The 14,625-nt window shown below is 35.4% G+C and overlaps 1 protein-coding gene across 1 annotated transcript in view; it reads left to right on the top strand.

Annotated features, from left to right (window-relative positions):
• Positions 1–14,625, top strand: part of efnb1 (ephrin-B1) — an 85,805-nt gene that overhangs the window by 41,040 nt on the left and 30,140 nt on the right. Inside the window, exon 2 of the mRNA XM_006632825.3 lies at positions 3,384–3,661. Within this exon, the coding sequence (XP_006632888.1) occupies positions 3,384–3,661 (278 nt within the window). The remainder of the gene's footprint in view (positions 1–3,383; positions 3,662–14,625) is intronic.

Genomic DNA, 14,625 nt, shown 5'->3' with positions numbered 1-14,625 from the left:
ATTTGTGTTTTTACTTGGCAGACAGGACTTGTTTCTTCTGTGTAAGTTTATAATAGCATAGCATTGAAAACCCCCCCAAAAATCCCTTTTGTATTCTTTTTTTACATTTTGAAAATATGAAACAATATCAATAATGTGATGTTGGAGAGTCATTACCATAGTGCACTGTATTAGAATTTTTTTTGAGATAACATTTAAATTGTATAAAAGATAAACAACGTTATGTATGCTGAAACTTGCTGTGTAATGAGTTGTTTTTTCTTGGCTGTGTACATGTTCTTTTTTGAGGTAGATAACAATACCATCTCAATATTAACTCAGGATTTGATGCACATTTCAACAGTGTCTTCTCCTTTTATTCTCACAGTATTGACTCATTTATTTTAAGCATTTTTATTTATGTACCTTTACAGTCATTGGTCTGCTGGATGAAATATAAAAGGCAGATTAGCAGCAGGATTTCATTATAGACCTTTTAAATCAAAAGATTTTTATTAAACATCAAGGTTTCCAGTGAAGTTTGAGAGCTTAGCAGGAGATAAAATGAAAAACTTTGGTCTTAAGCCCAAAACCTTATAATCATGGATAAGGGCAAATGCTGGATCAATTGGTTTAGCTTGAAGTGTAGTTCCATAGAATCTGGAACCAGACTGCAACACAGGGGGTGTCCGTAGGCTTCACTCATGTGGTTTACTCTGATGCCAATATGCCTCAAACGCCAGTGTGAGCCAGACTGTAAAGAATCAATTTTGCAATACTCGAAACATTAAAATGTATTTATAGACACTCAGCAGCAATCACACATTGCGAAAAATGTGAACGGCTGCTGCTTTAATAGGTGCACAAATAAGGGCTATGGAAAAGGTGGGTGGTAAATTAAATTGTAAACTAAAAGTGCAGACCTGATTACCAACTGCTTGAAAAAAGGCCTCCCTACTCTTCATAATGAAGAAACCAAAGCCTTATTTTTGATTATTGATACATGTGCTAGCGATTGTGACAGAAATGAGGCATGCTATTGACTTTGGTGCTTGTGGCATAACAATATTATTTTTGTTAACGTCTCTTGGAGGGTGGTGGACGAGACTCCATTCCATTCCACTGGAATGTCACTCATTGTGTGAGCTTGTCTTTCTTGGCTTCGCTGTTGTAATTAAACTTAAAGAACACAATCATCAGTTTCCTTGGTACTGTAACAGATACCATCAGCTGGATGGGTACGTGAAAGAAAGAAGACTAGACTTTTAAAAATACATACAGTTAATTGGTTTTCAGTCCACTCACAGGCAATAAAACACAATAAGTGAATATTGGAACCAAAGCATTTGTTGCATTTCTAATGTTTCTCAGTGTACAAACGGTTTCTATTGAATTAACTAGATGACATTAATATCAGAAAGCCAAACTATTTTTCAACTTAGATGTTCTGAATGGTTTCTTTAAAAATTAAGTAATTTATCTGAGGCAATACAAATAATGATTGGGTCATGTACACTATAATTTTTTTTCCAAGTTAAAAAAAAATATGCATTTATATAATGTTTTGAACCCAGTATTTATTTTTAAATCTGTTCCATATGTACATGCACAGTGCACGTGGTAAATAATGCTCAGAACCCACTACTGCCCGTCTTTTATAGCCAAACATTTTAAACATATACATTTTGTTTCTAGATTCCTATTTATATAGCTAAGGCAGACATTGTTTCACTTGATTTCAGATTCTGAAAAAAACAGGAGACTGTAAAAAGAGTTCACTGTAAACTGCTGTTCCCAAACTAGACAGTTTGTATCAGCACTTTTATTTTGTGCTGAATGTGGATTTGTCAACATTACCGAAGGGTTAAATTAAGAAAAAACAAGACCTCATGAATTATAAAGCACAAAAGGTAAACAGCTATTTTAAATCCTTAATTAAAATGCACTAGAGCATGTTGCTCTGAATTAGAGAGAGAAACATCAAAATGAATTTTAAAGAAGCAGCGTCGGGGTGCCATCTGCCCATCAGGGCAATCGTTTCATCATCTATTTCTCCTGAACCAGCGAAGATTAAATGCAATCAGGAGCAAAGCGGAGTTTGCATGAAACAGATCTGATTTCCCATTAACATCTGGTTGGGTATTATTTGCCTGATATAATAAAGATGTAGCTGTGCTTTGTGTGTGTGTGTGCATGTGTGCATATGAGTTGGAACTAAAATGTTGGTACTATTGACAGGCGATGTGTGATTTTTCCTTTAAAAGGGATGACAAAATATTGAGTATAGCATTTTTTTTTATCACCAGCTACTGTTACAACAGTGTTGTACAAAGGTTAATTCCTTTTTTGGAACCTGGACATTTATAAAACATTTGTTTTTCTTATAAAGCAATATACAAAAGTTGGCTTTAAGCATGAAATGGGAATATAAAATGGCTTAATGTTTTGTATGAATCTAGCCTAGATTGCCCTGTTTGGTAGCAAGTGGCATAGGAAAGAATTGACTTTCAGGTATCCCAAAAGAGAAAGGTGATACTGAAAGTCATGCGTGTCTAGTACAGTTCAGAAGCAGACTTTAAGTAATAATGGAAAAAAATGTGCATGTAGGACAGTCTGATTCACTCTTTAAAAATGCAGCTTGGTTTTAGTGTTAATGTGTAGGTGTGAATAAGTGTGACAGGATTATACTCACTTGTTTCTTTTATGTTCTCAGCTTTGTTGTATACGTTTGCTGGAATAAGTGTTAAACCTGGTCCTGACAGATAATATCTTCTTAGGTTAAGATAGATCAGCAGCATAATTTACTAGAAACATGCCAATTTTCCCAAGTTATTAACAGCCTTGTATCTAGAGGGAGGTTTGATTTTTGAAAGGAAAATTGTAAATTGAGGGCCCTCTATTTTAGAAGCCATAAATGTATCCTTGAGTTTAAATGGGGTAAATTGTGTCTCTTAATTTCATTCATCCATCATAACTTGACTACTTAAAAACCAGTATCCTGTAGTGGTTTGCACTGGCAGATTTCTGCAGTGTTGTGTCTTGGAATCGGATACTTAGCAAGAGTAGGACATGCATTTAAGTTAAATTTAAAGCACTTTGGTGTAGCAGTTTTTGCACACTCAACAAATTGTGTGAAGCGAATCATAATAACGCCTGGCTGGTTCTACGAATTTTACCAAAAATATCCACTTTTAAGACATTTTCCTTAAAGTCTAACCAAAATATATAAGAAGAATGTATGTGCTTCAGATAGAATTACATACAAATATGTTGTACTGGTTAAGCATAAATAATTAAAATATATAACGAGAAATACTGGTCTGTTTCACATAATGTTTATGTGTAACATTGTAAAAGTTTAATGATTATTTATCTGAACCCTTTCTGTTCTTTCTCTTTTGTAGGTTTTTGCCTGGAAAGGGCTTGGTGATTTACCCTGAGATAGGAGACAAGCTGGACATTATTTGCCCAAAGGCTGAAGTTGGACGACCATATGAGTACTATAAGCTGTACTTGGTGAAGAAGATCCAGGCAGATTCCTGTAGTACAGTTATGGACCCCAATGTGCTGGTTAATTGTAACAAGCCTGAAAAAGACATCAAGTTCACCATCAAGTTCCAGGAGTTCAGTCCAAACTATATGGGCCTGGAGTTCAAACGGAATATAAGCTACTACATCACATGTAAGTAACTATACTATATATATATTTTCACTTTGTTGAAAAGTAAAAGAAACCAGTGCTTTGCTTTTATGCCTGAAGTCGCATATACTCAGCAGATGTGCTGTGAAATTTCACTTGAGGCCTTGTTATTTATTCATCTTGGGAATTTACACATTTGGGTTTAGCTGCCATGACTCATTCTGTCGTGGCAGACAAACTGAAATTGCAGTACAGCAGCTTATATATTTAGTTCTGAATTTAGATGGCAAAAACATGGTGATAATATCTCCCACTACCAACTTAAAAGATTTGTTGTACAAAAGCAAGGTGCTTAATTTATCTTAACACGGTTCATGCTGTTTTGAAAAGCGTACACCAACTGTCTGTGTCTAAACTCTTGTTTTACCAAAACACAACCTTCCCAGCTTTGCAGCAGTAATTGCCTTATAAAATCCATTTAATACAATAATTTCTACCATCTCATTACGTTTAGGGTTAAATTTCTAAAAGCTTTGCTTGAACTTGTGGATAAAATCCTATAAACCCTTAGCCAACATCTGAAATTGAAAGTGAAATGATGTGCACAAATTGCATTGTTTTGCAAGAGAGACAAAGTTTTCTGCAGTCCTGAATATTGCATTCTGACTATCTCTGAACAACCTAAACATTGAGTGCTTTAAACGCTTAGTGTGATTTGTAATATGGCTGCTTCTTTCTAAAGAGAAATAGTTTCTGTCAGGCTCGGTCAGCTGCAATAATACCATAACTTACCAGCAGAGAGGTCAGTGCAAGTCAAGCAGGCCTCATTTGTTATGTTACACATCACTGAGCCCAGCCCATTGGCTTTGACACTGCCACATAGCTGGTTGTTTACCTAGAGTATACAGTTTGAAGAGAGGACTAATTTTTAACCTTTTAATCCAGTTGGTCAGTTTTCAGATATGACATCTGATGACATCATTTACACAACATTATGGAAATGTCGTTTTTCATAAAGCTCACTTTTATGTGACAGCATTTGACTCCCTCTGATTTCTGGGATGAGCTGTTACAAGACACTAAAATATTTATATGTCTTTGGTGGAGTTTCTCTGCACTGTGCTAAGCATGGATAAGCACACCAACCTCCTCAATATTCACTCCCGCTGATGTGTAAGATGATGCACACTGGGAGAATGATCAATGTGATCGCTGTTGTCTGTATCAAAAACTTACCGTGATTCTTCTTTGTGTGACAGTGTTCCTGTAATGGCAGCTTGGAGAAGTTAGTCCCAGAATGTATGATATGCCTATTGATTTTTTTCTCTTTCCAAAAAAAGAACATCTATAGCTGTGCTCATACTTAATGAGAATGTGTCGCCAGTGATCTCTCAAGACTGATTAGTGATGTCCTTAAATTTGAGTTGCAAATTGCTTCGCTGATTCCGGTATTTTAAAAATCAAAGAAGAGCTCTTTCATTTAGAACATTAGGCCTGCCACACATGTTTGCCTTTACAGACCTGAAGACCCATCAGGTTTTTAAAGGGCTTTTCACAGCATTACATTCTATGAGGATTTGAGCAGGAGGGCTTGACTGTATTAGTATAAATTTGAAGAATAGTACAATTTAAAGAAACGGCTTTTGTGTATTTTATTCCTGATCTGATCTTGCTATCAAAAACCTGTGCTGTATTATCTTATATACCCCAGTCTTTATGTAATAAGGCTGTTACAATGTGGATGAAAAATTAGTGACCTGTTGTCACTAATTGTTTTTTGTAACAGGTATTTTCGTGTGTCTGATAAGTTAAAAAGCTCATTTTTGGTCTGCATGTGTGTTGACAGATCAGTTTCATACACAGTACTTAGGACTAATTTACAGCAAACAGAAAGCTAGGGCTAGAGACATTTAATTGTGAACATTGTTTGGATTTTATTTAAGGGTTGGATAATTATGTTAAACTCACACCAACTGCCCTTTAAAATACATAAACACGTCAAAACAGGTGAAAGATGTGATTTTGACATAAATTTACTTATTTACTTATTTTACTTATGCTTAACATTTCTTTTGTTGTGTGTGAACTATGATACTTTAAATTTAAATTTATTTAAAATTATAATATTCCTGCCTTTACGGCAAAGGTCATTCAGTGCAACAGTGCAACAGTAAATGTATCAAACAGTAAAATGCCCAGAAAATAGATATGTTTAAATGAACATTCCAGGATTGGCCATATTGTTATGGTCTAAAAGTATACATGCCTAATTATTGTTAGTGTTATCTAACAATAACTATTTATAAAAAATATATTTTGAATATAATTTTTTGGTGGCTGTTTAGGTTTTATTTGTTTTGAATTTTTTCCCCCAAATACTGAGCCCTTCCTGCTACTTTTGACAGGATGGGTTATTCCTAAGGAACAAGTCATTCTATAATATGTGTACTGTAGTGCAATAAATTTCCTCTTGAGTGTAGATCTGGAAAATCAGGGAGCCAAACATAAGGTGATCCATGCAGCTGTTTCACCTAAGTCAAGTAGTTTGAAACAAAAGCAACATAAATATTATTTCCTAATATGTTAGTAAGTTAGATGTCTGAATAAAAGAAAGATAATAATTTATTCTTTTAAATTTGCTGCAAGAAGTTCTTACTTTAGATGTGATTTTGGATCTATTGTTTTCAGCGAGATCTATGGTTAAGAGTGTCACAGTGCTCTGGATCCTCTCCCTGTATTGTTTTTCCTTCGTATACCTGTTCCTATGAGGTCTTTCAGTGGGATGTTCTTTGTCCACTAAGTCTGAGGGTCAGTGGATCTCAGCTGGGGGCCGAACTGATCACGCTCTGATCTGAATTCCAGCCTCTCTACCATTTGTTGAAACCACCAGGTCAACAGCAACAACAAGAAAAAAACTACAAAGGCAGCTGGAGTTAGTATTCCGAAGTGCTTATTTTCTTAAAAAGCGTTTTCTCTCTTTATTCCCCACCTTAATCTGTGTCTGTTTCAACTCCTACCACCTCATTCAGTTTTCAATTGGAATTAAGGGGTTTGTTGTTATTTGTTTATGGTTAAAACCAACTTGCAGACAAGGGCCTTTCTAATCCAGGCGGCCTCAGACAGCTCAGTGAGAATTGTATCCACTTTCGTAGGCTGCACATTGATTTCCTGTAGGGCTGCCAAGGATAATGATGATACACTGTGACAGCTGCCACTCATGCTGCATGTGGAGAAAAGAATGCACTTCATTGCTTCAAGAATGAGGCAAAATCTTATTGCACAGGGAGTTTCCAGCTAAAGTTTATGAGAACGATGGAAAGGAGAAGGGGGGTGGTCAGAGGGGAGAAGGGCCCAGCATAAAGGTCAAGTTTAAAACCCCTCAAGAATAAAAAGTCAAAACTTCTAATTCAACACAATATCAGAGCAGGCAGCTTACAGAATATTGTTATTACAGAAAGCTTTTGTAGGGCCGTGTTTTAGTGTCTTAAAATTGTACATAATATACATTGATATTCAGTATGGCTGAAGGCATTTATGTCAGTGATAGAATTTTGTAATTAAAATGTATAAGCACCATTTTTTATGTTTCCGAGTATCTGGGAAAAGAACAACATAATTGAATTGATGTCTTCCAATATTATAATACATTTAGAAAGTATATACTAAATCTGTCTGTGACACACGATATTTGTATTATGCTCACTGACTTTACTCCTTTGTCTGATTATTTTTCCTAATCAAGGTTTATTTCTTTGTCTCCTCATATGTTTTCATCTTAATTTTTCTATTAAGCTTGTAATATAATGTATTAAACAATACAAGTCATGTACCGCATAATTGCCCTGAAACACAACTGGTACAGCAAAATGGTGGTTTTTGAAGAAGCTGCAATCTTTTACCGACCAGTACCATTATCCACATTACTAGGGATTGATGTAGTGAAATATTTGGTTTGCCTTGGCTGAAATGCAAATCTTTCAAACACTCGCCTTTGGTAATGAGTGGAAAATATCTTTCACACTTGCAAGCAGACCCCTAACTCTGTACTTTAAAAACAAACTCCCCCATGACATCCAGGCTTTATGTTGCAAATACTATTACAAAAACATATCAAGGAGGAATCTGAATCTGCAGTGCAGTTTAAAGTCTTCCATCTAAAAGTGGCAGAGATGATTATGAGCCCTGGGTCTAGCTGACACAGATGTAGAGCCTAAATTGCACATATGTATCATTTTTTGTCTATTTTGGCCTAATGTTTGTGGACTTCCTGTGTGATTAGTAACTAATGCACAATTAATAATAACATTATCTCATCGATAAATGGGTTAGCCTCTTCTTCTTGCCAAAGAAATATTCCCTGAGCTCTTGCTAAAAAAAGGGAAAAAATCAGAGTAGCCAAGGAACAGTGTAATAGCTCTAAAGGACCACACACAAGATTTTTTTTCCTCCTCTCTGTTTGAATTACAATGGATTCTAATGTTTCAGTGCTTGAGCGCCTGCCATCCAGGATATAACATTGGAAGCTCCACAGTGAACCAGAGAAGACGGCCAAGATCCCTGAACAATATCAGTTAGCCAGATGCTAAAGCTTGGGCCACTAGACCGTGGTGACACCCAGCACTCCTCCTGCTTTTGTTGGCTCTTTGGCCCTTTCCACAACCTTTCAGATATGCCAGGAGACATTTTTAACACCTTTAATCACCGGCCAAACTCATAACATACGGGTCGGATCCCAAAGTCGTTTCTATTTGCTTTTGCAGGGAGGTACATTAGCAAACAGGAGACCCTCTGTCAAAACTGTTTTGCTATTTAAACACTAGAAAATGTCGACGTGTATCAAGAGGCCCTGTCAGAATTGTTAGGTTTGCCATTCTATGTCAGGGGACTTTCCACTTAAAATGAAAAACAAGTGTTTCCTCCCTTAATCCTTTTGAACCTAAAAAAATGTTTTACATCTCTTCGCTTCTTGGATTGCGGTCAACAATTTAACAATTTAATGATTAAAAATTGGTAGCAGACAAAAACATGAAAAATATGTGGGTAGCCCTGAGTTGTAGCATTCTGAATTTACACCACTTAAGTAGCAGGAATAGTTAAATCACCTTCAGAAACCTTTTAATTCTTATTGTTAAGAATTAAAAGCACTTATAATGTATAACATTACGACAATCCTTGCACTTCCTACTGTTGGTCTTGGAAATCGTATTTCATTTCTGCAATTTATGGTGTACAATTTTAAATGTTTCTTTTCTGTAAGAAAATAAAAAATAAATTTAATGAGCTGTATAAAAAGGTAGATATACTCATCTTCCTTAATGAATAAATTCTGTAAACTTTGTTGGAAGCTGTTCCAAAAGTTACGAGGGCCCTGTTTCTGTAATAAGGGTATTACAATTAAAAGCCATGAAACATTATCTATTGAAATGATGGTTAATAGATTGTTGTCCCACCATCCACTGTAGGATTTTTTTCCCACTTTCTGTAATCTCTGAAAGTATTTAGCTCATAAAACAGGATTGTCCATTAGATTTTATGCTGCTTTGATGATCTGGAATCCTCTAGGCTTAAGTATTAGTGCAATTAAACTCTTTCTTAACAGTCCATTGACTTTGGTTTTCCTAAGAAATGAAGGGATTTGAGACCCCTGTTTTCTGTTGGCTAACAAAATGTATCACAGATATCACTTCAAGATAGTCATCATGAAAAGTTTTTTGCAAAACTTAATTTAGAACCTTGAAACATTTAATTTTTTTAGTAGTGAGAACTGTGAACAGACACAGTGTGTGTGAATGGTAACCAGGTGCATGCCGGATGTGTTACATAAACTGATTAAGTGTATAGTACTTGAACATTTTTGTAACTTAAAATTTAAAAAAGAAAATGTGAGCACAGTTGTGCAGTTGCTGCTTTTGTGTCATGATGATACGAATCAAGAGGAACATCAATATTTTCACCACGATCTTAACACTTCAACATCTCTGATTTACAGGCCTATATCCTTTCTATAAAGTGTGTACAGTGTTATAGCCCTCTATGAAACTCATGAGGCTGTCACATCTGTTGTTGTGATGCCACTGTAATTGGCCTGAGTAGAACACCTTACCTAGAATGCAAATTGAAACTAGGAAGCACTGTGGGAAACTTCAAATAGCTGACTCTAATCTTCACCACAGTGAAGCGGTAGAATGATGTCATGTGTCACATTCAAATTCATATCAAGCATGCAGAGATACCTTCACTGTCTCCAAATTTACCAGAGACACTCCAGTACCAGTTTATACATATATATTGCATTAAAAGGCACATGGATGTCAAATGAGCCAGTGCTTCTTATGTGATTGGCCTGGCGATGTGACAAAAGATTTCTTCTTCAAAGCATCCTAGTGTCTGCAGCAATGTTAAATGTTCTCCTTAAAGTCTACCAATTTAGAGTAACAAGCCATTACTAAGCAAAACACATTTAATCATTTTTATCCAAGGATGTGAACAATATTTACAACATCTCAGTTATGCAAAGATATTGTTTTTCTACACTAAATAAGTTTTTGTTTTAACTTTGTTTTTACACTACAGAAACACAAAAAAAATGTATTTGTAAAAAACACAAAAAAAAACATATTCCCCTAAATATCACCGACCTATTCTCTAGACGCGAGGGAAGAAAATAAAGCTGAAAAAAACAGAAGAAAAATTTTGTCTTTTGGGAGTAGCTTTTTATGAGAGACCCGTATTGACCTTTCATTTTGATATATGGTCTGTTTCATCAGGGATATATCCAAATCTTCATTAAAAATAAAAATGAAATATCTGGTGTCTGATGATGATGTGCTGTGCTGTTTATATCAACGAACAAAGGGCCTAGGATTTCACAGTAATTTATACTAATGCTGACTTGGCAATGAGCACAGTTTAATTTAAGGTAATCAGGTAATCTCTTGTGATAGACTTCTTGGGTGTGTCAAGATGCAGCAAGATAGTTTCACTGTCTAGAGAGAAGGCAGGTTTGCTTTCAGACCCTTCAGCAGCAGCTTAAGATGCGCGTGGGAGTTGAAAAACAGGTCAAATTATAACAAAAACATCTGATTTTAATCTGGAGGATGTAACACTGGCTTTGAAGCACTGCAGCACAAGCCGCAACATTTGGACCTGGTTCTTGTAGAAATTTTTCATACGCCACGGATGAAGAATGAAAATTGCTGGGTTCATTTTTCTTGAGCAGCCCTTCTGTTGGAAGGTTTCAGTTCCTTGAGGGGGGAGCAATGGGCAGCCTTTGAGACCCTTTTTAAAAAGCCGAATGAAAAAAAGCAGCCGTGACATGTTTACTGAAAACCTTTCATGTATTAAGGAAACTTTATGACATTTTTAATAGTGAACCAACTGCTTCCATCTCCTATATGTGAGTAAAATCCCCAGATCTATAATAAAAACTAAATAAATTAATAAAGGAAACATTATGAACCATAAGTCATAGATGAAAATAATTGTGGTTGTCCCACACATACATAAGAGTGCAAATATTCTTCTGTTGGCCAGGGCAGAAAACCTTTCTGTGAGATCAGTTAGAATTCTAAATGGTCCATGTACCATTGCAACCAGACCATAAATAGTCCTTTCCAATTCATAAGAACTTTGCTCTTTTCTTATCTTGTTCCGTAAATTTGAGAGTTTATATACTTTAATGTGCTTTTTCTGAACAAGAAAAAATGGTAGTAAAAGGTTGTTGGAAACCAGAGTTTCCAAGTATTTAAATGCTAAACCTGCAGTTATTTTTACAATCTTTCCATCAAAACTGAGAGCATCGTTAAGTTATGTTTATATACACATTTCTACATACATTGTCATATAGTATATACTTTTACATATCAAGGAATACATATAAATATAAATGCAGACGCATAATATCGAACACATTTTCTTTCTCTTTTAGATCAGTTTTAAAAATGTTTTGGAGTCGAGGACATATACATTTTAAAATATAAGCAAAATGCAACATTTTGAATTAAATTTAAACTGTTACATTTTAACCATTATATTTTAATTTTAAAGCTGGCAATATTTAGCCACCTGCACATCTTATTATATTATTGAATGTGACCATATTGTATAGTTGGATTTCTATTCCTTCCTACTCCAACCTTCTAAAATGTGCGTCTCCAATCTGTCATGTAATTAAACTAAATATGTCATAAGCTTTAGTAACTATTAATTGGGAATTGTTACTGAAGTGTTTTATTCATATTTCAGTTAACTGGACACTGACCGATTACTTAAAAAAGCAGCCAACTGCCACAAGGTCAAGGAAATCAAGGTCACTTTGTAGTTCTCCAGTATATATGAAAATTGATTCCTAATAAAAAATGAACAGCATTTGATACTTCTGTTTGTAATGAACCGAGTAAACTACAGTGTCTTGTCAAGCGCTTCTTGTCAAATGTAAATGGTAACCTCAGGCTGACAACTGCATGAATGGATTCACTGTTAAAAAGTTTCCTCTTGCCAGATCTTCTCTGAAGAGGATGTTGTGGCTTAAAAATGCTGTGTTGCATTGTTGAGAATGGGCATATTTACAGTAAATGAAAAACAGCAGCACAGTTAAAGAGACAGTGCTGGTTTTATGTCTAAAATTCTGCCTAGAAAGTGGAACAAAAGCATTTTTCTCTTAATTGAGGAATAGATCTCAGTGGGATCATGCAATGAGAACATTTTGTAATGCTTTTATCCCTTTTTTTATCATACTATTTTGAAAATTCTACTGTAACTGCAAGTCTCAAAATGTAGAATACATTAATGAACTTTTTTTAAATCCCGTGGTCCTCCTTTAACCAGTTTAAAACAGAAAACATTGTCATATTTATTGATGAGTATTATGGTAATATTTCCGTTATTAGGCAAAAAGAGACTTCTTAGTGTAGCTCTAATAATGAGTAGCAGTTATAAAGTCTTTAGACACAATGTCATAAAATCCTGAATGACAGTGGAATATATCACTGTTGGCAGAATTAAATATGGTGTTAATTTAGGAGAGCATTGCAGTAGCTAGATACTAGTGAATCTTCTGATTCTGCAAAACAAGTTCATAATGTGTGCAGTCTGAATGCTAAGGCGTCCAGGCTATTCACATCTGTCTTTGTGCATGGATGAGTGGCACCATGTTGCACAGGAAGCAGAGAGAAACAGATCTGTGAATCTAGCTTGAACGTAAAACTAAACCCTAGCAATTCCCTGAACACACTGCTACATGGGTTCTGCGATTTTCTGAATCAGGTGATTAAACACACACACAAGAGTAAATGAATTTAAGATTCCTACAGTGTGCACTTACAAAGATTTATCAGGTGGATATAAAAGAATTGCCTAATTGTGGAAATGTAGAAGAAATGTATTCAATTGTAAAACACTATTTTATTCAGTAAAATCCTGCAGGATCTGATGAGCACGTGCTCAGAAGCAGTATATGAAACTGTAAAGTTAACAAATTGTGGTGCATTTCTCAGCCTTTTAAGTATTGTTAGCATTTATTTTGAAAGGTGCTACATGGTGGCACAGAGACTATGGGCCAAGACTGTTTTTTCTGTTATACGTTCTTTACTTGATACTGGTGCCAGACATCAATTTCATTACATCTCACACACATCTTGTTGCTTTCCCTCATCAATTTTATTAGTTTTCAAACCAGACAGCAGACTGTGATCTAACCATATGTTGCAGATTCAATTGTGCAATTGTAGCCTTGATGATCACGATGATTACATTTTAGTTGATGTAACTGGTGTACAAGTGGAATACTGAGCAACTAGTATGTGCTCCGTGCTGCCTGCAGAGATATAGTTGGAACTATTTCCAGCTTGATATAAATGCCAACAGGACTGCTTTCAATTCAGTATTCTCAACCACCACCAGTGTTGCACAATGCAGTGTGAGAGTAGTAAGCATTTAAGAGGAAAAGTGACACAATTGGGAAATCTATGTGCTTAAACCTGCAAGAATACTTGTTGCCACAAGTTTGAAGAATGCTGAAAGCATTTCCTATGTCATTCTTATGATCTTATTGAGAAGTTGTTGGTTTCCCAGACATTCCCATAATGAGTGTTTTGGTTAGAAGAAGCATACTTATTGTACATTTTCCAGAAAAATATTTTTTTTCTTTGGGTTTTATTTGTGCTGACAATAAGGATATAGCATATGCTTTTGATTTTTAATCTAATTGCAAACATGAATGCATTTACGGGTTTATGCCAGAAGATTTTTTTTTTTGTCAAAGAAAAAAACCCTCTGAGGGACTCACTCTTTCATTGTCCACTCAGTCTCCAGATCCTTTTATCTGCATCTAACTGACCTCTTTGAAAGCTCAGGGGTCTTAGCAAGGGTCCAGTCAGCGAAAATCATTTAGCAGCATTTCACGCTTGTAATGGAACTCTTAGGGAGATAAAAGACAGGATAAGGAAAAGTTCAGACATCGCCTCCCTCTTCTGTTCCCTTATATCCAGAAGAGAGGAAAAAACCCTAAAATTTTAACCATTCAAGCTTAGGAAAGCTCAGCAGGAGAGTAGTGAAATTGAATAGAGCACCATAATACAGCAAAACCTGCTGTCACCGTCTATTAAAGCATAGAAATTTTCCCTAAGAAAAGATAAGATCATCTTATGAAGCATACAAGCATTGTGTATATGCTGTATAGAATGAATAGACACCAGTTGAGAAGCCAGAACTGTTGATCCAAAAAATCATCCACGCAAAGGTTTTTCTGTCTGTCTCTGTTTCATTTGAATGATTTTTAGAGATAAAAGAATTTTATGATGTTTTTAGGCTTGTCACACTTTTTCTTAGCAATGATAAAGGAAGAAAGGCATTTCGGGTTTTTATTCATGGTTTAACTTTTAAAACGGTCTGATTTTGAGTGCTGTTTGTCATCCATTCATTAGCCTGTAAATTTCATTGCATTGCAATGATCTTTGCTGTTGTGTTTATTGGTTATGCTTTCTCACAGCAGAGATCCCCAAACAGCA

The sequence above is a fragment of the Lepisosteus oculatus genome, chromosome 8 (genome assembly GCF_040954835.1).
Source record: "Lepisosteus oculatus isolate fLepOcu1 chromosome 8, fLepOcu1.hap2, whole genome shotgun sequence".
In the NCBI taxonomy this organism is placed as follows: Eukaryota; Metazoa; Chordata; class Actinopteri; order Semionotiformes; family Lepisosteidae; genus Lepisosteus; species Lepisosteus oculatus.
The sequence above is the reverse complement of the archived record's forward strand: the minus strand, read 5'-3'. Positions and strand labels throughout refer to the sequence as shown.